The 23022-nt window shown below is 42.1% G+C and overlaps 1 protein-coding gene across 1 annotated transcript in view; it reads left to right on the top strand.

Annotated features, from left to right (window-relative positions):
• The first annotated feature begins 254 nt into the window (after positions 1–254).
• LOC147423190 (uncharacterized) overlaps positions 255–23022 on the top strand; it is a 34388-nt gene continuing 11620 nt past the window's right edge. The window contains exons 1-9 of the mRNA XM_086500987.1: positions 255–692; positions 799–833; positions 948–973; positions 1066–1122; positions 1233–1586; positions 1657–2101; positions 2189–3314; positions 3410–3582; positions 3674–3800. Of these exons, the coding sequence (XP_086357113.1) occupies positions 360–692; positions 799–833; positions 948–973; positions 1066–1122; positions 1233–1586; positions 1657–2101; positions 2189–3314; positions 3410–3582; positions 3674–3800 (2676 nt within the window). The 5' untranslated portion in view covers positions 255–359. The remainder of the gene's footprint in view (positions 693–798; positions 834–947; positions 974–1065; positions 1123–1232; positions 1587–1656; positions 2102–2188; positions 3315–3409; positions 3583–3673; positions 3801–23022) is intronic.

Genomic DNA, 23022 nt, shown 5'->3' with positions numbered 1-23022 from the left:
CTAATCTTGAGATAATAAAAATACACAAGTTACAACACATCATATATATATATATATATATGACACCCTACTCTTTATACTTGGGAGTCTAATGACACCTTGTCCCTAGTAAGAAAGTTTCACGGTGAAGTCTTTGTGGACTATTCTAGCCTTCATTTGATGCCCAAAATGCCAATGAAGCCCAAAATGGCCTCCAAATTTAAGGCCTGCTGCACGCGAATGAAACTCCACAAGCTGGGCATGACTACAACGCCTCACCTAGGCTAGAAGTTAGAACGTGGCGTTCCCCCCATCCCCAGCTTCACTATTTTAACGGACCCGATGCTGGCACTAGGATCAGTCACATCTGAGTGCAAGCCATGTTGATGGTTTGCCATTGCCCGTATGAGATTCTCATTACGCGCCTCTGTGAATGCGTCACAGCTAGTTGTTCAGCTGATGAGGACATTGTGTCCCATGAGCTTGTCCAACCACCGATCGGTGACACCATTACTCCTGTGCTTCCGGCCAGCAATCATTCAAGTTATCATGTATTCCTGTGCCACCGTGGACCGGACACCAAGAAAACGGTGGTGGATGTCCTTCGCCTGTTTCTGCAGGAGGCCAGGAACCTCCGCTGCTTCGTGGATTATGACATGGATGAGGGGGACGACTTTCCACAAGCGATTCGGCAGGCCATCCGCAACTCCAAGGTGCACATCGTCATTCTCAGTCCTCTGCTTGCAAAGTCTTCCTGGTGCTTGGATGAGGTCGAGGAGGTCATGCAGCTGCAAAATTCTAACAGCTGCAATTATGTAGTTCTGCCTGTTTTTAGCGATGCGGAACCTGCAGATGTGCGCCATCAACAACCAGGCTCGGCATTCGACCTGTCCATACACGAAACGCGCCATACAAAAGGGAAGATACTTTTATGGTCCGAAGCCTTGAGGAGTCTCTCTAATGTGCAGGGATTCGCCTGGAACCAGACAGCTTAGTACGTTTTACATCTCTATTTCTTAATAGCAATATTACAGCTAGCAGAAGTTAGGTTCTCATTATAAGGTCGTCCTTGTGTGCTGCATGCAGATTTCAAGGACAGAAAACCATGGAAATTGTGGGCTAAGTGGAGGAGATTCTGGCCCGGTATAGTTTTCAAGTTTACGGCGAGCCGAGGGGGCCGGCTGGTCTGTACTCTTCTGAAATCAGTGAGGCTGAGAAGCTGCTCTTATCTCCCCGCAACATCAATATTATAGCCAGGGCTGGCGTCGTGGGAGGAGATAGATCCATTTTTGTCGAGATGCTCTTCAACAAAGTTACAGGACTATTTCAATCTTCTTGCATTCTGCTCAATGTAGAGGAGCAGATGAGCTCCCCCCATGGCCTTGTGAAGCTCCACCGGACGCTCCTCAGACACTTGGTGAAAGTAAAAAATTTGCCTAAGATTCAGAACACAGCGCAAGGCCTTGGGCTGGTAAAACAGTATTTGGGGCACGTCAAGTGTCTTATAGTGATAGATGGCCTTGCAGAAGATTGTGACATGGAGCAACTGAGAAGCCTTCTTCTAATCGCCCCAGCTCGTAATCAGCTAAATTATCACCTTGGACCCGGTAGCTGCCTGGTTGCTACTAGCCGATATCTTTCGGCCTCGTAGCATATTAAGCTCATCTGGATATGTAGTGGACAAATTGATAAGGTTACCAGAAGAGCGCAGCTTACAGATTGCTGAAAAGAGCAAGAAAAGCCTTGCTATCTGTTCTTGTGAAGACGACAATGAACAGTTGAATGCATTTGTTAGCCAGCTGAAAGAATCTCTCGGCACTCTCGGCTTGCATGTGTCTACGGTGTTGAGAGTTGAGCTTCTAAATGTGGTCAGACAAAATCAGACTTACATGGTCCTTGTCATTTTCTCCAGCATTGATTCTAATTTACTGGACGAGCTGCAGGCAACGGAATTCACGAGATATCCTGATGCCAAGCTGGTGCTTATCAATTATGGCTTTCCATGTGAATATGGTCCTCCAGTCATTCCGCTACCCTCAGATCACGATCATGCCCGCAATTCAAATCTTGTGAAAAATATCATACACTTTTTGATCTCAAACAACGATGTTGGACCGAACGAGTAAGCAAGCCAGTAAAATATGGTCTTTCTGATTTCCTTGTGTTCAATTTAATAATGTGGATGACTGGCTGCTCTATATGTTGGCAGGTTCGATTACAAGGTCAGGTTTAAGTCCCTGATCAACGAGATCGTACTGAAGCACACGAATCATAAATGCAAGGTGTTCGTGACTGAATTCCCAGCAGGTCTGATGAAAAGTCAGCAAAATCTGGAAGATATCATTCATAACCACCACAAAATCCTAAAACAAGGGAAGCATGTCTCCATTGGCATAGTAGGAATGGGGGGAATAGGGAAGACCACACTTGTGAGCTCCTTTTACAACAAATTTCATAGCACATTTAACGTGTCTATCCTACTGCTCGATATTCGAGAAAAGACAAGACGTCCAAGTGGGCTGCTTCACCTACAGGAAGACATGTTTAAAGGTGTGCTGGGAGATCGGCATGCACGAGCTCATGATAACTTTCTTGACGTCTGTGAAGGTATCGCATGTCTCTCTCATAAGTTCGCTAATATCAAAGCCCTGATCATCTTGGATGATGTTGAAGACAGATTGCAGATGGAAGCACTTTTCTCACCAATATTGGATCAACTAGCATCAAAGAGTGTAGTGATTGTTACGAGCCGCAACCGTGATGTTCTCCACGGCCATCCCGTGAGTGAGATCTATGAGATGGGCCTATTGGATTCTGACAGTGCACGATTATTGTTTTATTGGCATGCCTTCCTGAAACCATTCCCACCAGATCCTCTGAAAAAAGTGACCCAAGAAGTGATTGATGCATGCCAAGGTCTCCCACTTTCGCTCAAATTCATTGCTGCTCATGTTTACGGCAACACCGACAACATTGAAGTCTGGAAGGAGACCCTACGTGATATCAGACAGGCTCGCGAGGTCCTTGAGGTTTTGAGAGTGAGTGTAGATGCTTTGGAAGAGTATCATCAGGAGGCATTTATTGATGTTTGTTGCTTTCTTATTGGGAGGCCAGTTCAAACTGTTGTAAGGTTTTGGGGCCACTGCTGGCGCACCTTGACCACCTTGGCATTTGTCAAGGTGCTAAAAAATAAATGCTTGATTACAGAGGATCCCAAAGATGGGACCATAGGAATGCACGATCAGATTCGAGATATGGGTAGATACATTGCTGCTCAGCAGCCAATCAAAACACGCATTTGGGATGTAAGAACTGCTGAGGATATACGTAATCAGGTGAGTTATGTTGCTCTAGCTCCATATACTTCAACTAACTTCTCAACAAATACTTATGACTGGTCAAGTTCTATTTTTTCTTTTTTTGGAAATAGGACGACAAGGTTATTGGCAGCAGCCTGTCTGGGCTGGCCTGGATATCCCAAGATGTAACACTTTGCGATGCAGCAGATTGGCTTCTTCCGATCCGTGTGAGGCTTCTTCTGGTGCGCAATGTGCACATGAGAACTGATCAAGAGTTTCCAGATGTTCGATATGATCAACTAAGGTAACTGAGGCTTATATAAATATTCATGTGCCAATTTTATTGATCCTCGCATACTCACTTCAAGCTTTTTGGGGTCTTTGTACTACTGCAGATGGTTACAGTGGCAGCACAGTAACTTTACTCACCTTCTTGGGGGATTGTCGTGCTCTAGGGAGCTAGGCATTTTAGATCTCTCTAGAAGTTCAACTTTGCAAGCCCTGTGGAGAGACGCAGTGGAGGTACTTTAAATCTTATTCCAGTTTTAAAAGAGTAAATGGATCTTTTTATCTCACCTTTAGTTTCACATTGCGACATGTATTGACTTTTCTTGCATTTTATTGTTTTATTGTTTTAGAATGTTAAAGTGAAGCTTCACTTCGAATAATTCCATAGATACACACACATATTATTGAGTTTTTTATTCTTTTAGAGCCTCACATGTCTTGACTTTTTTTGTATATTATAAATTAACATTAGGTTGGTAATGGGACACTTTTATGTCCTGGGAAGTGACCATTTTCCTTGAATTATGTCAAGAGTTTGAAAATGGATTTTGAGGTGCTATCTGTTTAGAAAGTTGTTTCATGAGCTGAAAAAAACTTGACATTTTTTTGGAATATCAATTGCATCTTTAACCTTGTCCTTGCACAACATTTCACAACCTAAATTGTGTGAAAAAACGGGTCCTGTTTTTGGCTTTTTTAAACTTTTTGCAACTATACCACTTTAGAATTCATGTTTGTGAGGTCTATAATGCTAGAGAACTATCTTTAGTTTTCCATGTAGCATCTCAGTCGCAATATTGTGACAGAAGATGGTTTGTTTGCATGTTTGAGAGTAGTGGGTGCCTTCAAATGCTAATCCTCGAAACCTCCTCAGGATGTGGAGAAGGCTATGAGCCAAAAGGGAGGCGTGTCTGTCAAACATATAAATTACGACGATTACGATGGGCATCGGCACCCCATCACGGTTGTTCAGGACACCCCTTTGCATGAATGGTTCACGGAGTCCCTTGATGCGGAGAGGCTAGAATTGAGTGTAAATAGCTACCATCACCAGGTACAAGACCTCACAAATTCAGCTTGCAAAAGCTCAATTTTTGCGCTCAAGCGGGTTGTGCTCTATCAAAAATGTTTTTTATTGAAATCTTGGCCATTCAATGAATCCAGGGTGTGAAAAAGCTGGCAGCAAGGTTTAAGCCAATGGTATTCTCCCCCTGTGGCTTAATTGAAGCATTTAGTTCTCAACATGTGTTGATGCTTCTAGGGAGAAATAAATGTTAAAGTTGTAAGTTATGACTAAATTACAAAAATTGTCAAATCCTGTTTTTTAACCAATTTTAGCTCTTCTATGATTTTTTTGGTGGCTTTCATGATATCCAAATGTAGTTTTGATTTTCTATGTCGCATATTGTAACATAAAGCTAATATTCCTTGAGTTTTGGGGCACCTAATATCCTATTTTGCATAGTAGAAACGATGGTTGATTTTTTCAATTATAGAAGAAAACGAAACATTTTAGTATATCAAGTATAGCTTTTTCAATATTGTTAGTTACTTGTGACAACATGCATTTTGTAGGTAGTAACCATATCTACTCATAAGGATCAAATTTGGCTAGATATTGAATAGTTTCTATGGGATTTTACAACTCATAATGTTGAACCCAGTTTTTTCATGTTTTCTGTATTTAGCACTTCATCTTTGTCCCCAAGATTCCCCTTGGTAAGAGATGTATTATTCTTTTGACATGCTCCATGGCTCCTTATAAACCTAAAGGACAATAGGGAACTAAGGAAACATCCATATATGATTTGTATTGAACGTGGCTATAGAAACTTTGATGATAGGTATGCAAAATGGTAAAAATTCAACTTTTTTGTACCTATTTCTTTTGGAAAAACAAAAAATAGCGAGTGAGAAGTAATCATATGTTCTGATCACCAACCCATTGAAGTTAACTAGGGAATTTATCTCAAGTCTTACAAAAATCCTTAATCTTATTTTTATGCAACAAAACGTACGAAATGACTGTTTTGATGAAAATGTACTGGTCTATCAACTTTGGAGGCTTGGTGTGACCAAAAAAATGAGAAATTTTACAAGTTTCTTATTTTTTCCATGTGTAGGAGGCCTTGAACTATAACCTCATGAAAGGATTTTACAAAATGAGTTGATCTACTATGGTTTTGGAGGTTTTTTTCAAAACCCTGAAAGCACACTTTTATGTCCTGTTAGGTTACCAACCTAGTGTTAATTTTAGTCAATATTCGAGAAAGTCTCTTTTATTAAGCGACTGTCGATCGAATTTTCTCTTCACAAAGAAGAGAGCTGAAAATATTGGCAATTTACAATTGTCGTCAATGTAGATAAAGAATCGACGAAAGGATTTTTGGTGACTGTGGTGCAGTCTGTTGGGATAGGTATGTCCTTTTGTAACCATTGAAAACACCTCTACACTCGTATAGCTTACTATATGGCATATAGTATATATGTTGTAAGGTTCTCTATATGGCTATGTGTAAGCCGAAAAGATGAGGAGCTCCAGTCGGATATCTACTACTACATGCTTATAAATAAAGCCCTCTATGTACATATTTTTTATGCTATGGTGTGTACTTTAATGTAACACCTTTTGAGTCAAAATCACGAGTATCTCTCTCTCTCTCTCTCTCTCTCTCTCTCTCTCTCTCTGTGTGTGTGTGTGTGTAAGCTATGTCTGCACACACACAAATCTCCTTGAGCGTGCGCGTATACACACCATCTGTCTCAACAACTGGTATCAGAGCTAGTTGACACCGCCATGAGCTTAGCAACTTTAGCACTATTACAGAGAACTACAATCATTTGATCTTTTAAGCAATTAGTCACTGATTAGAAGGTGATAAAGAAGCCCAAATCAGCCCCTTAATCGAAGAAAATCGAGAGCATGTCTTGAAGTTGCTTTAATCCGAGCTCACGGATGTTTTTTCCTCACTAAGGCGCTCTCTCTTGCAACTTTGAATCACGCAAAGCTGAAAATTTCAACCAATTGCCTCATTGGACGGCTCCGGATTCGCTTTGGAATCTCTTCCCGGCCTTGGAATTTCGCCAATCAGCCTTTGTGAATATAGTCGTAGCTGAAAAACGACCACCCGTACATACTCTGATCAAGTGTAGATGCTCGTTTTTTCTCAGCAAGTCAACCAACGACACTTGCTTCTTCACAACTTTTGCCATTTCTCAGCACATCTCGCTTTCTTTTGATTCTTGATTTCACTTACCTTTGAGCTCACAAGGTGGCCGTTCATACCAAGTGAAGATGGCCTCATTATCAAAGTGAGAGAATTCAGACTCAATCCCTTCAAGGCTTACAAGGCAGCCACCCACACCTAGCAAACTGGCCCTTCAAATTTTATATACACGACGACTCTTTACACGAAGCAAAACGGAGGAAATCAAATCTACACAGTAAGGCAAAGAAATTCAAATCTTCACACCAAGCAATGCAAAGAAACAGTAGTTTCTTTTAATTCTCTCAAGGCGGAATAATTCTGTGAAGAGGTGCTTCATAAATCTTTTGTGAAGAGTGACTTCACGTGGAATTGGTTTAATTTTACACTCACGCCACTTATTGTAAAGAGACATACACTGACCTTGACAAAGTGTCAAGCATTAAGACCCCTATGCTTGCACTATGGGCGAAAAGGGAATTGAAAAATTTAAAGGCGAAGGCTTCCACACTTGGCAAACCAAGCTGCGAGGATATCTTATGAAAACGCAAGTGTGGTCTGTTGTAAAATCAAGAGTAAGCGAACCATACATTTATGTTGAAGGCACTCTCACTAGGGCCCAAATCTCACAAGCACAAGCTAAAGATGAAGAAGCACTCGACATAATTATCACATCACTCCACGATAACTATGTGCACTTTACAGATAGCTGCACCACTGCAATCCAAGCATGGGATATTCTGGAACATAACTTTGGTGCTAAACAAAAGCGAATAAAGAATAGCTTAAAGAAAACTCTTTCTAAACTTACTATGCTTCAAGAGGAGGATGTTTCAAGCCTTGTTAACAGACTAATGAGCATAATCATGCAACTCACTTACATTCAGTGCCAAGTCCCAGAAGAAGATCAAGTCGCTGTGCTTTTGAGTGCTTACCTAAAAGTTTTGACAACATAGTCACAGTCTTAGAGCAAAAGGAACCCATACCTTTTCTACAATATGTTACAGGGACAATTCATGAAGAAGAAAAGAAAAATAAGAAGAAATTTGAATCAGTGGGAGGAGCTTATTTTACATCATCATCATCATCATCTAGGGTGTCATCATCATCGCCTAGATTGAATAACAAGAAGTATTATGAGTGTGGAAATCTTGGACACTTCCCCAAGGACTACTACAAGAACAAGTATTGTAGCAATTGCAACATCAAAAGTCATCCACCATCAAAATGCCAAGGAAGAAACAACAAAGACAAAAGTAGAGTCAATCTTGTAGAAGAAGAGGACGGAGATGCAACTCAACAACAGACAGAGAATCAACTACTTTTGCGAGTATACTGATGTACTGTAAAAAATGGATGGTCTTCCATCTTATTTGTTTAAGGGGAGGATTTCTTAGTCAGTGTAACACCATATGATGAAACCACTCACTCTTTGTGACTATAGTCTGTGTGACTATTAGCCTGTGTGGCTTTAGGTCTTGATCCAGCTTCATTCAGTATAGTCCATGCCTAAGGGGAGGATTTTGGGATAGGTATGTCCTTCTGTAACCATGGGAAACACCCCTACACTTGTATAGCTTACTTATATGGCATCTAGCATATGTGTTGTAAGGTTTTCTAATATGGCTATGTGTAAGTCAAAAAGATGAGGAGATCCAGTTGGTTATTTACTCCAGACTTATAAATTAATCCCTCCATGTACATATTTTTTATGTTATGGTGTGTGCTTTAATGTAACATCTTTTGAGTCAAGATCACGAGTATTCTCTCTCTCTCTCTCTCTCTCTCTCTCTGTCTAACTGTGTAAGTTGTCTACACACACACACACACACACACACACACACACACACACACACACACACAAACCTCCTTGAGCATGCGTGCGCGCATACACACACACACACACACCATCAGCCTCAACACAAGCAAAGTATGTCGACCCTAGCAGAGGGCACATGCAGTAATGTGTATGCTTATAGATGCATGGTGGAGGGCTAGAGCAGATGGGAAGAGCTTGGGGAGGCAAGTGGCAACGAAGATGTATGCTTTATGGGTTTTCTTGGCCAAAAAGGCTCCCGATAGGGCCTGACAGGGAAACAAGTGAAGAATGTTTGAGGTGCTGGTTTTTGGTCCTTATATGTAGAGCTTGAGGTGATAAAGGAACAGATCCAGACGGCTCGTCAAACGAGGCCACGGTTTGCAAGATATCGGGCTTTGAAGTTGGAGGTGGTTGCAGATTTGAGATGGATAGGCCATGTGATGCTAGGTGGTTTGAGCCAATTTGGAGATCTGGGTGTGGAGTGCTTGATTTAAGGAGCATGTTGGTCTTTCAGATCATCAATTGGAGTCCTAGATGCGAAAATATGGACCGTCAAAGTTTTGATGAGGGCCAGGTTTGGGCCGTGTTGGGCACTCGGTAGATGTGTCATCTGATGATTTTGGACCTTGCCATGGGTGTTATGAATTCTATGTGGAGTACGGAGCTAGCACAAAGTGGAAGCATCTCGAACGGAGATTGGACGAGCAAGATACAGGAGTTTGAAAGTGGCAGCAGTTGCCGACGAGGTGGTATCTGGTGTTTTTTTCCCGTTTTGATTGGCTCGGTTGGAGTGCCCAGGAAAGTCAAAAGTTGGTGAGGTCGGCCCATGTTCAAGCCGAGAATCGGGGTTTGCATTGGGATTCAATGGCTTGTTGATTGGAGCCCTTAGCCGTGGATGACAATTGATTGAAGTTGGGACAAAAAGCTAATAATTTTTTTGGGGTTCATAGCATTTTTAAGGGGTTTGAAGGCCCAGTCCCTATGGCACCGCCACGTGGCATAGGACTAAACTCACATACGGGTGCACAAGAGAAATTGTCGGGGTATATAAGCCACAACGTGGCCTCACTTTAAGCAACACAATGGAGTTGGGAGCTCCAAGCCGTGGGCTATGGCATGATGAGGGGCGTCTCCTGTGGCACTGCTCGCGGCTAAGTGAGGAGTTGGGGGAAGTTTTGGGTTCCAGTGTGGGCGGCCGGTTGGTGGTGCAAGGTGGCAGCTCGGCAGCGCCGCTAGCGTGAGGAGTGATGATGTGGCACCTCACTCGGGAATGTTCCCACACCCCATGTGGGCAAAGCTTTTTGAGGAGAAGGGTGGGAGTAGCGACAGTGCTGTCGGTGGCCTGGATAAGTGGTGGTTCATGCTAAGCTTGGGGCTCACGGAAGCCATGCCACAAATACCAACGGAGGGACTTGTCATGTGCCATGCAAGCTAAAGATAGGAGGTCGACGAAAAGTAGAAAAGAAGGCTCCCACACGCCCAATAAGGGGCCAACCTTTTGCATTTTTTGAGGACGTTTTGAGGAGACAGAAGGCGAATAAAGAAGGAGAAGAGGAGCTTCTCAAGCACTCAAAGGAGAGGTTTTTTGGTATAGAGCTCAAGAAGAAGCGTCCGTCGGTAGAGTAGAGGAGGTCTTGAAGCCCTTTCGAGCCGAGGAAGGCCATCAATGCTCGTTTGCTTGTGTTCTCAAGAAGGGAATCATTCCGAGGCGGCATCAATTATCTCCTACACTCCTTGTTGCTCGTCGTGTTGGAGACAATTAAGCCTTGTGATAATAGGGATTTCTTTGAGTTGTAATAGTTGTTTTTTGCCATTAATTGAAGGGAACCATAGCCGAGTTTGGTGTCACCTCCTTCCCCTATTTCCCCCTTCTTGTCTTTGCTCTATCCTTAGTGCTTGGTGCCGGTTTGAGAAGTGTGTGCCTCACCAGGCCTGTGGTGTGAGAGAGAGAAAGAGAGAGCAGTTTGTGTTGTGTGGGAAATGTCAACAGGCAAGGTTAGTGCAAGGGCTATGTGTGTATCGGCCGTGTGCACGATTTGTAGATGAATTGTCGAGTTTTGAAGGTGAAGACTAGTGGATCGGGTGCAGTGGTTATCTTGGGCTATAGAGAGGCGTGCTATTTGTGTGCCGGGTGTGTTTCCTTTTCCCCCCATCCATCTTCTAGTGCACCGATCCTATTTGAAGACAGTTATGGTTTCGGAGTAGATGAAGCACTGATTTTGAAGAGCAGATACGGTGCAAGATGGCTTGGACGGGTTTTCCTACTTTCACAGGGGTGGAAGATGCGGAAGCTTGGCTGCAAGATTATGGTTTATTTGTGTTGAAAAACAAGTAGACAAGAGAAGAAGGTGTGTTGCAGGTTTTCCCACTGTTGGTTCGGGGAAGTGCAAAGCGGTGGTTTGATGGGCTACTTGTAGAAGGAAAGTTGAACTATGAAGCTTCGGAAGCTGCTTTTTGACGCTAGTACGTGCTAGCAGTGCAAATGTATGAGGTAAAGGGAAAACTGGACGGTTCGAAGCAGAGTCTCGATCGAGATTTCTAGGCATTCGTATGGGAATTCGGAGCCCTTTAGCGAGATCTGATGGAGGTAACTAGTATTGATTTTTAAAAATTGAGCAAGTTTTTTAATTTCCTGCATGAGGAGGTCAGTGATAAAGTGGAGACGGATGGGCCTGTGACATGTGCTGAGACGGTGGAATTGGGAAGGGGCCGGACCAAAAAGAGATTGAAGAAGCGGCAGGCCAAGCAGGGTTTGCCAAATGTGGTGATGCCAAAGAAAATGGAAGTGGTGAGGGTTGAGTCAAAAGTGGTGCAAAGGAGTATACCAGTGCGGGAAGAACCTAGGGTTTTGTGGATGCAAAGAGATAGGGTGGTTCCCATGCTGAGGTTGCCAATTAGGGCGGCTCCAGTTGTGAAAGAGGTGGAGGCAATTCCAGACTGGGCAAGAGAAGTAATGCACAATCAAGGTATGGATATTCAACATTCTTTGGAGGATGGTAAAGAGCAGAAGGTACAATTTGTAGATGAAGTCGAGGCAATAAAGCTCGAAGAGATTCTAGAGTTGGAGACAGAATATGAGGTTGAGCCAAGCGAGTACAGCTCCATGGATGCAGATACAAGCTGGGAAACAGAGTCAAACCAGTCGAGGTATGAAGAGTCTGATCTTTTGCATGTGCATGGAGATATGGTGGATATGTCTGAAGAGTAGGGATCAGTGCATGCCGATGTGCCTAGTGAGGATCAAGTGGAGGAGTCTTTGTCCACCTATGAGGATATGTAAGTAGAACTGATGCAGGATTTTGCCAAATGGGTGATGCGGCCTTGCTTATGGATGAGGACCAAGATGATGTGGTGCGGGGAGAGTCTCCCTCTACTTTGGCAGATCATGATGCAGTGGTAGGAGAGGTGGTCGAAGAACGGACAGTTTAAGATGATAGGCAAATGGTGTAGATCAACCTTGAGGGACCAGTGGTTGAAGAAGAAGATCTTGATGATGCTAGTAGAGAAGAGGAGTGTACGAGTTCAAAGGAGGTAGAGAGTCCAGTGCCACCGACATGTTCTACGGAGAAGGAAAAATATGTCGAGGGTGAGTCCAAGCTGTCAAAATAGGTATGCAATACATGGTTGAAGTGTATGCTAGTAAGTGCAGTAGTGAGGTATGTTATTTGCCAGATACGAAGTTCCATGGAGATGGACTCTACTTTACATGGTTGGGAGGGAGGGCCAGACTTGTTGGATTTTTCCCTGATGGTGTGATGATGCATTGGTTGGTTCATGTAGTATGCTTACAGGGCCATGTGTGTTTATGAGGCAGGTAAAGATGCGGAGAAGTGCTAAGGTTCTTTCGGCAAATTGTGTGCATGGATGGTTGCAGACATGTGTGAAGCATTATTGGAGGGTGTTGCAGATGGATGGAAGGAGTCAATGCCAGGTTTTTGATCTAGGCAAAAGCTATCTCATGCAAGGGGTGGGGCAACCCACTTGAGGTTTGGCAGTAGTTGGCAAGAGTAGGGCCTATACACATGGTAGGTTTTGGTTTGCTCACAGTTTTGGATAGTGTTTGCCTGTTTTTGTAGCCGGTAGAAGAATAAAGATTCTTTTTGGTTGAACATGAATGTTCATCAAGGGGGTATGGCAATGATGATGCAGCCCGAGTATAGCCAAAGTGTGTCGACCCTAGCAGAGGGCACATGCAGTGATGTGTATACTTATAAATGCATGGCGGAGGGCTAGAGTAGATGGGAAGAGCCTGGGCAGGCAATCGGCAGTGGAGATGTATACTTTATGTGGTTTTCTAGGCCAAAAAGGCTCTAGATAGGGCTTGCAAGTGAAGAATGTCCGAGGTGTCGGTTTTTGGTCCTGATTTGTAGAGCTTGAAGTGTTGAAGAAACCGGTCCAGATGGTTTGTCAAACGGAGCCACGATGTGTTAAGATATAGGGCTTTGAAGTTGGAGGTGCTTGCAGATCTAAGACGGATAGGCCAAGTGATCCAGGGTGGTCTTAGCCAGTTTGGAGCTATGGGTGTGTAGTGCTTGATTTATGGAGTATGTCGGTCCTTTTCAGATCGTCGATTGGAGTCTTGGATGCCAAGATATGGACGGTCGAAGTTTTGCCGGGGGCCAAGTTTGGGCCGGGTTGGTTGCCTTGATAGATGTGCCATCTGATGATTTCGGAGCTTTGCCAGGGGTATTATGCATTCTATATGGATTATGGAGCTAGCAAGAAGTGACAACGTCTTGAATGGAGACTGAACGAGCCAGATATGGAAATTGAAGGTGGCGGCAGTTATCGACGGGGTGGTATTTGGTGTTTTTTCCTCGTTTTGATTGGCTCGGTTGGAGTGCCCGAGAAAGCAAAAGCTGGTGAGGTTGGCACATGTTCAAGACGAGAATCGGGGTTTGCATTGGGATTCAATGTCTTGGTTATTGGAGCCCTTAGTAGTGGATGACAGTTCATTGAAGTTGGTGCAGAAAGCTAAGAATGTTTTTGGGGCTCATAGGGTTTTTGAGGGGTTTGAAGGCCCAATTCCTGTGGCATCGCCATGTGGCATAGGACTAAACCCACATACGGGTACACATGAGAAATTTTCGGGGTATATAAGCCGCAGCGTGGCCTCACTCTAAGCAACACAAGGGAGTTGAGAGCTCCAAGCCGAGGGCTATGGCGTGATGAGGGGTGTCACTTGTGCCGCTGCTCGGGGCCAAGGGAGGAGTTGGGGGGAAGTTTTGGGCACCAGTGGACAATCGGTTGGAGGCGCGAGGTGGCAGTTTGGAAGTGCCGCTAAAGCGCGAGCAGTGATGATGTGGCACTACACTGGGGAATGTTCTCGCACCCCATGTGGGCAAAGCTTTTTGAGGAGAAGGGTGGGAGCACCAATAGCGCCGTCGGTGCCCTGGATAAGTGGTGGTTCATTCTAAGCTTGGGGCTCAAGGAAGCCGTGTTGAAAATAGCAAGGGAGGGACTTGTCACGCCCCATGCAAGGCTAAAGATAAGAGGTCGGCCAAAAGTAGAAAAGAAGGCTCTCAGATGCCCAATAAGGGGCCAACTTTTTGCATCTTTCGAGGACATGGGGAGACAGAAGGCGAGGAAGAAGGAGAATAGGATCTTCCCAAGCACTCAAAGGAGAGGTTTTTTGGTACAGAGCTCAGAAGAAGCATCTTACAATAGAGCAGAGGAGGTCTTGAAGCCCTTTCGAGCCGACAAAGGCCATCAATGCTCTTTTGCTTGTGTTCTCAAGAAGGGAATCATTTCGAGGCAGCATCAATTATCTCCTACACTTCTTCTTGCTCGTTGTGTTGGAGACAATTAAGCTGTGTGATAGCATGGATTTCTTTGAGTTATAATAGTTGTTTTTTTCCATTAATTGAAGGAAACCATAGCCGAGTTTGGTGTCACCTCCTTTCTCTATTTCCCCCTTCTCCTCTTTGCTCTATCCTTACTGTTTGGTGCTGATTTTAGAAGTGTGTCCCTCACCGGACCTGTGGTTTGAGTAAGAGAGAAAGAGAGAGCGGTTTGTGTTGTGTGGGAGCTATCAGCAGGCAAGGTTAGTGCAAGGGCCATGTGTGTACGATCGTGTGTACAATTTGGAGACGAATTGTCAAGTTTCGAAAGTGAACTATAGTGGATCAGGGTACAGTGGTTATCGTGGGCCTGAAGAGAGACGTGCTATTTGTGTGCTAAGTGTGTTTTCCTTTCCCCCCATCCAACGGGTAAGGTAACTACCATCAACACTCTTCCAAAAAGTTGTACTTCCTGGCATGCCAAAGACTTTGGTCCCAATTTCTAAGTAAAAGACTTCCCGTTCATCCTTGTCACCATATTGTTGAACACTATGGCCAGAACTTGAGTCGCCTGGCTAAAGCATTCATACATCACTCTGGGAGACATCTCTTACTACAAAACAAACATTCAAAGAAATTACAATGCCGTTGTTGAGCACTACAACCACTTTACCATAACTCAAACCAAACACTTCTATTCAAGAAAACAAGTCAAATAGGTACCACCAACCAATGTCACTTATAGATGCATCATGAATACAATATCCTTTTCCAAACAACTTGCATAAGTGTGTGCACGATGCATAATCAACCCAACTAGTATTAACCTTTAGGCTATCTCCATCACCTTAACAATACGCTCTGATACCAGGTGAGAGATACCTCTCCACGTGGGTCTATATACAAAATATATAAGTTACACCTTTAGACAATTTTCAATATACATCAGAGTTATAGAAGCATTTGCATAGGCGAGGAGTTCTCATCGCCCGACCAAGTATGGAGTTTAGGCCATGAGTCGGACTGCATCCAGAGGCACCTAGCGGCTAGTGCTACCCCTGAATGGGTGTTATGAATGAAAGCATAGTCAAGAAAAATATAACATTGTGGAGGGTGAATATATGTGTACATCGCATAGCGAGGAAAAGAGAGAGAGAGAGAGAGAGAGAGAGAGAGAGAGAGAGAGAGAGTATCGTGGATGGTGAAATAGAGTGCACAGTGAGAGAATGACAACAGAGAATCTTTAAATGTCCCATCTAAATGAAAGAGGAAACCATGTATTAATGCAATGACAAAATCTAGGTATACCATAATATCAAAAAGTTTATGACAAAATAACTAGCACAACACCGTGGACTCTATGTGGCAGCCGACATGTACACCCATCCAGATTCGCTTTACTACGGATAAAGAGAATTTCACTTCGTCGGGAGTGAGCTAGAACAGCTCCATTCTACCTGAGCAATACAGAAAGTGAGGCCGCTTCGCCTCCCTCCATGAACGCGAGCTCTGAAAAGATCCCAAGTATCAAAAGGTGTTAGGGTATCAACACCAACCATACCAGTTTAGGCACCACGCATCTTCGATGCCCAACACGGGTGTTTAGGAAAAGCCAATGCAAAATCCACGACGCTTTAGACATGTAGGTCATTCAACCCGCGATGCACTAACCGTGTAGATGAAACTAACAAAAAGAAGAAGACCTAGGCAACACCCTCGATCGAGCAAAGCCCCAGGTCAACGACCCTTGAGTCTAAAGCTAAGCGATATAGGTGATCTTAGTCTTGTAGCGACGCTGCCATGAGAAACATAACACATGAGTCCAATCACAATAGCACTTTCCATATGCACAAACAATCTTTTCTAAGCAGTTAGACTGTACAGGGTCTCTATCCTTACACGTCCACCATAAACCATCTTTACTTTATGATCTAATCCCAAAACCATAAATCATAATCTCATCACATCACAAGGGGGAGCACTCCACTCAAGTCGGGTGAGATACAACCAATCCTGCATAACCACTTTAAAACATAGCATGGATGCAAAAAATTTGGCAGCATAAACATATCCAAAAAAACAATCATGAGCCACACCGGCTTCCACCATAAAATCACAACCATAATCCATGATGGAATCTCAACCCTTAACCACAAATTATATCCACAATGAATCAACTTTCACACTTGGTGTTTGACATATCCCCTGCAGTCAATTGGAGTCCATACACATATGACCCTTAAGACATGAATTTCTTATGCATAAAAAGAGTCCGACCAACAACTATTCATGATCATGATATAAAAATCCAATTCTAACAACATCCAACCATGCAAAGTTGATGCATCATATCTGCACTTCACCTCTCTAGCACATAAAGATAGTTGTGACCTAGAAAGGTGGAAAGAAATCATAACCATGCACGTGAGGCATCCACATCAATCCATAAGGTTTCATACATGATTCCATCACCATAAACGTGATGCAAAACAACTCCGATCTTTAGGTCATCCATAAACCATAACTTCACACAGATGCAAAAAACAACTTTTGAGCATTTTCGAGAGCAGGCATAATATGCAAATGAAAGTATTTGACCTCAAATCAATGCATCAAGTTCAACAACATAATATAGAATAACACTCTATCACATCACTTTTCCCATATGGTACTCAAACAGCAAATGATAATCCAAAAAGAAAGCCACTTTAATCATATATGCCTATGCGGTTCAGGTTGTCTAACCATAAACCCTCACATAAGTCTATGGGTATCTAGTAACTGAAATCAACTCACAAAAAAAAACCATAAATCATACGTAAACAACTCGGTTAACTCACCACGTCCTATGGTACTCCCCCTTGGTAGCACCCCTATAGCTACTCGCGTAGCTAAAACCGGTTATGGGACGATTAATAACTCGCATTCCCAGGGTGATTATAGAGACCTAAATACATTTATCATCAATTTTTATCAATATTTTCAATCGGTTAAGTGGGTTCTCCCATTCAGTGAATATATATAGTGGTTCCCCAGCGAGCTTGGAGTAAAAAAAATTCGCTAAGTGCAATGAGCATTAATCTATTTTTTGACCATATCTCCTAGCTCGTGCGTGATTTTCACATAACATGGAAGAGAAAAAATGTTCTAAATGATGTGTTTTATCTCTCTGGTATAGAGGGTTCGGACTGATTCATATTGGTTTGTGAAGTTATGACCAAAACAATGTTCCTACCGTCTCTATGAGGCGAAATAAAAAGCGCTTTATATGTGCGCACATGATCATAAACGCACTGTGTGCATAAATTAGTGTATTAAACATGATAAAATAATAATGGGACAACTTCATACGTGCTCGATTAATCCATATATGCACTCGTATAGGAAAAAATCACCGAGAGGATGATTACTCAGAAAAACGAGATAGAGAGAGATGATGATGGCTATGGAGTTTAGAGCTTCTCACCGTGCTTTAAAATCAATTAGGGGCTGTTGAAAGGCTTCTTGCTTTGCCGCAAGAGAGCGGTGATGAGAGCTACGTAGAGGTTGTCGCCACAAGGGCTTCCAGAGAGCGCCTAAACCCGTGAAACGAGAGAGGAGATAGTAAGCAAGTAGAGAGAATATCCTTCGAGAGAGGAGATAGTAAGTAGAGAGAATATCCTTCTTCTTTTCTTCTTCCCATGTACGAGAGAGAAGAGCTTATGGAGATGTTGATGAAGAGCTTGCACCACTCCATATAATGGATACGTATAGCCTTGCGGTAGTAGACGGAACAGACGGCACTGAAAACTGAGGTGTCTATGCAAATTTTTAGTTTTTTCGACTATTCGGAGTGTGCCCCAAGCTAAAGGTAGTACTAGTTTCACAGCTAGGAATAGCTTCCTTCTTTTGAGAGCTTTCCTAAAAATATGTCTTTGCTTTTGGTGGTCAAGTCTCCTTAGGACTTACCATTCAATTTTTATAGTAAAATTGGTCAATTGAAAAGTATCCGGCTAACTAATGGAACCTTAGCTAGACTAAATTATGACTTTCCCATACTGTCCCGACGTATTTACGATATACTTTTTTTTTAAATATTTCCCGTAAAATCTCATTTGGTTCCATTTTTGCTTCGGGTGGTCATTTTTAAATCCGACGGAGACTAAAATTAATATTTTTATATTTAGGTCGTCATAAAAAGCCGCCGAAAAGCACAAAAAGCTAAAAATAGCATTAAAAAAAAAGTAATTTTTAAAAAAACTTGGACCACAGATTTTCCTTGTCCACTGGAATAAGAAAGCGGATTCTTTTATCACTTAAAAGCACTAAATATCATGAAAAGCTAAAAATTACATGAAAACCACAAAAAAAGTAGATTTTTATAAAATTAAACTATAGTTTCTCCGGAACACGTAGATTAAGGATCCAACCTTGCACCTAAAAGCATGAAAAAACTATGAATAGCGAATTTTTTCAAAACTGAGTCAAACGTCCGTCTAACCTATTGGAACATGGAAACGGCCTTGCTTTTTATCTTAGAACCTTCCAATATCGTCAATCAAGCATCAAAGTTTGATAAAATAGATATTCCAAAGCTAATTTTTTTATTTTTAAAAGAGACCCAAAAATTGTTGATCTTACAGTTGGACAAATAGAATTTTTTAAGAGATTCTAAATGCAATATTTACACATCAAGATCTCTCTCATATGTTTTGAGGGATTGAAGCTTTGGTTTATTCGCAAGTTGAAGGATACGTACACTTGTTGTTGTATTGCTCACATACAGAATTTATATCTCAAGGATGCATTCAACCAGGTGAGATAAAGCAAGATGGGAGTCCACAGTGAAGGGTGTGGCTACAAGTATCAAGTATGCTTCATAGAAGAGGATCTAGCAAAGTGTGAAGTTACTGCATACACGCACAACAGCATCAACAAATTGGTTGAGATGGTATTATGTTCGAATCTAGATGACTACGTTTTATAAGCTCTCTTGCTTGAAGGGAGAATGTGATCAATGTGGATGGCAAAAGTTAGTGCTCTGTCCAAAAGAAGAATCTGAAAATGCATTCCAGATTTCAGTAAAGGTGTTTGAAGACATTGCATCGGCCCATCAAGAGGGCAAGAAGCGCAAAAATCTCCTCGTCAAGGAAATGGGATGTGCAGATTTTACATCCTTCCTTAAAGCATCTAACCACCTACATCAAACACAATTCTATTGCTAGGTGGCTATCTCATCAATTCAAAGATTCCATTCAAAGTTTTCCTAGAGACGTGGTAGTCTTTGTTATAGACTTTACTTAGAATTACTCTCTCAAGGAGAAATATGAAATCCAATCAATGCATTGATACTCTTCACAAGTCACAATCTTGGTGCACATCACCTATGTTCGAGACGAGGCTGACAGGGTGTTGAAGTATATACATTTTTACATCTCTGATGACAAAGAGCAGGACACATAGTTTGTGCAACATTGCATGCATTTGCATAGTGTGTGGCTACAAGAGTAAGGATATAACTCCTTGAAGCGGCATTGGGTCTAGTCAGACGGGTGTGCTGCTCAAGTCAAGGCATCCATGCTATTTTACTTCGTGTCAAGGTATTCTAGCTTCTCTGATCTCTTGAACATGATGTCCAATTTCTTTTTTTCTCCTAGCCTTTGAGACGTGTCATTGATCTAGGTACTACTCTTTGACTGTCATCGAGATGCTATGGAGTTTCTTTGCATCGGGCCATTGTAAAGGAGGGCATGATGGGGCTGGTGCAATTATCAAAAAGACTTTGACAGATGCGCAATTGAAACTTGATGCATGGCACATAAAGTGTGCCAAGGATGTTGTTAGTTTCTTGAAATATAAATTTCATGATGAAAACACCCAATCAGAGGTGAGTCAAAATTTTTGGGACGTCGAAGCCGTCGATGTGACGAGGGAGAGAAAATGGAGTTGCAAGCAAGTGGAAGGGTCACACTTTTTGCATTGTGTGAATGGACACTCTAGGACTGACAAGTGTGCACTTTGATATAGAGCTCTCGCATGCTTTTGTAAGTTTTGTATGTCACAATGTTGGAGGCGATGTCTAACAACACACATGTCAAAAACTGGCAATATATCACCATCGAACCCTTGGGCAGCAGTGACGAAGAAAGTGTCAGTCAAGTGACGATGAAGGATCAAATTTTCCTGTGTATGGTGGACATTAGGATGCCATTAATGATGCCTTGCGTGTAGCTGACAACTTTGCCACGAATACGAACGAAGACGGAGAATACTTCTACCTCTTGAGGTGCTCAAAGGAGAAATAAAAAACAACACGAGCTCTAAAAGATTCTTCGGACAACTACATTTTTTTGAATTCCTATTTGGCTGAGGGCTACTACTATGAGCTAGTCGATGGTACGAAGGATGTTTGTTACATACCTCATGACCAACCAAAAGTGTTATTTGCATCGCACTTGGTTCGAGCCATCAAGATACCTTTGGAACCCTTGCATGAAGAGCCATATAATTTCATATTATCTCCAGAGGTTTATGAAAATGTGTACAATAGCATGCCAACGGTGTTGTAGATCATTGTATCTTTGAGCCTAATAAATAATTGTTTTGCTACAGTTATCATTTGTTGTATCTGAGTCCTCCCAAAACACCTAATCACAAATGTAGCCACGTGGTTTTTTTTCTCTTTCTACTGTCCATGTGTGGTGTGTTTCTCTCTCTCCCACTGCCACTTCTCACATGATATCAGAGTGCTGACAACAAACTAACTATCTCCCATTTACTGTACCAACATCTGTACTTCAAAGTAATTTAAAACTCACTACTTTAAGTTTCAAGCATCTGATTGCTTGTTTAGATACCTAAAGGGGGTAGGTAGTCTCAAAGTACCAATGGTAGGTTTTTAGTGCATGTTCTACAATGTAGAAGTGTGCAGATTAGGTACTTAAAGTAACATGCATGGAACATATCTATGAATTAGTACTTTAAGTACCATTGTTGTTAGTCTCCCAGCATTCTTCAGATGTATCTATTTGCAAATAGGGTATCCCAAACTACCATTGTGGGTGATTTGAAAGTTCCCTTTTAAAATGCTTGGTTTTGAAAGTATTCCAAGCTACCTTGGTTGGTACCTGTATTGTTACTTTTTAGTGCTAGAATCCTAAAACACAACATGACAGTGTGATGACAAGAGGCCTCTAATGACTACACAACATGGCCTCAAAAAAACTTAGCTTACGTGTCTTTCACCATCCACAACCACAACCAAATACACACAACCCACAACATAAATTGAATCCAAAGTTTAAAAACTAGAGTCCAAAGCATGTTAAACTGACATAATGGAATAGCTATAAATTCAACTTTCGTGTTGCCAATAAGTTACATTTTAATCACTCAGTATAGAGGCATTCAAAATGTTATCCAAAAAACCATCCTTCATGGGAAGTAGGCATATACATTGGCTAGTAGAGAGGGTTAAGCTGTAATGACAAAACATGGTAGTACAAGGGTTTCTACAAAGCTTGGCTTCCTAAAACTACTAGGGCTGAAAGACCATTGGCGTCAAATGTGGCCCCATCAAGTATTCTCCGTAAGTGGTCGTCTTTCCACCTCGCTTGAGTGCAGCTTTAACATAGTTTTCCTCCCATGTAGGCTTCACAATTGAAGGTGAAAACTTCGACTGACCAATCCATAGCAGTTGCCACTTGGCAAGAACCTCTTGCAAATCCTTGGACAAGAACTCACTACTCCAATCCTTTAGGCCAGTTACAATGACGTAGAAACCATGCAAATTATAATGGCATTTATAAGACTGTTGTTAATCAATAGCACATTTCTCGTATCGTATCACGAAACCAACTTTAGAAAATTCCACAACTTCTTGAAAAAGACTGGTTTTCCACCTACCATTTTAAATGTGACTACATCACACAATTGTTGTATAGCCCATCCACTGAAGAGTCAAAAGCCCCCCCAAAACCTGCCTTGATTATTCAGTTCACTTTGTTCAGCATTGCTGAACTCTAGATGTAAATATTTTCCCAACCCACAACCCAAACTAAGAACTATTTTTCCTCCTTTGGAATGTAGAGGTACATGAAGAACAACAATTTCGGCTCTGTGTGCATGCACAAATCATACGTACAACAAAAATAATTCAAAGCCTTAGTCAAACCTGTCATCCTTGTCATTGATGAGATCAAACCTAGCAGTTTCAAGATCAGGTGGCTGAGCATCCTGTTTATCAAGATCTTCAATCCATGAAGTACAAAGGGCACCGTTAAGATCAAACACTAATGCTGGTTGTGAGGGGATATCAAATGGCAGTGATGGTTTTTGGAATATAGGGGGTGGATCTCTGATAATTATTATTTCTTTGACAGGCAATTTGAGATTTCCCTTTTCTTTTGGTATCTCTGTAAAAGACATGCGTTTTACATACTTCAAGAAATAGACTAAGCACTTTTTAACCAAAACATACATAGTGGGGACATCAACCTATGTATAGCATGTGGGTGAGCTCTATATATAGGTCCAACACCCCTGATCAAATCGAGGTCCCTAACCGTGGATAAAAAAACCCTTGGGAGTACAAGGAAAAAACTCTTAGCACTATATAAATACACTATTTGTATTAATAAACTTTCAAATTTACAAAATATATTCTCGAGGAG

The sequence above is a fragment of the Adiantum capillus-veneris genome, chromosome 26 (assembly GCF_014529385.1).
Source record: "Adiantum capillus-veneris isolate H3 chromosome 26, ASM1452938v2, whole genome shotgun sequence".
Classification (NCBI taxonomy): domain Eukaryota; kingdom Viridiplantae; phylum Streptophyta; class Polypodiopsida; order Polypodiales; family Pteridaceae; genus Adiantum; species Adiantum capillus-veneris.
The sequence above is the reverse complement of the archived record's forward strand: the minus strand, read 5'-3'. Positions and strand labels throughout refer to the sequence as shown.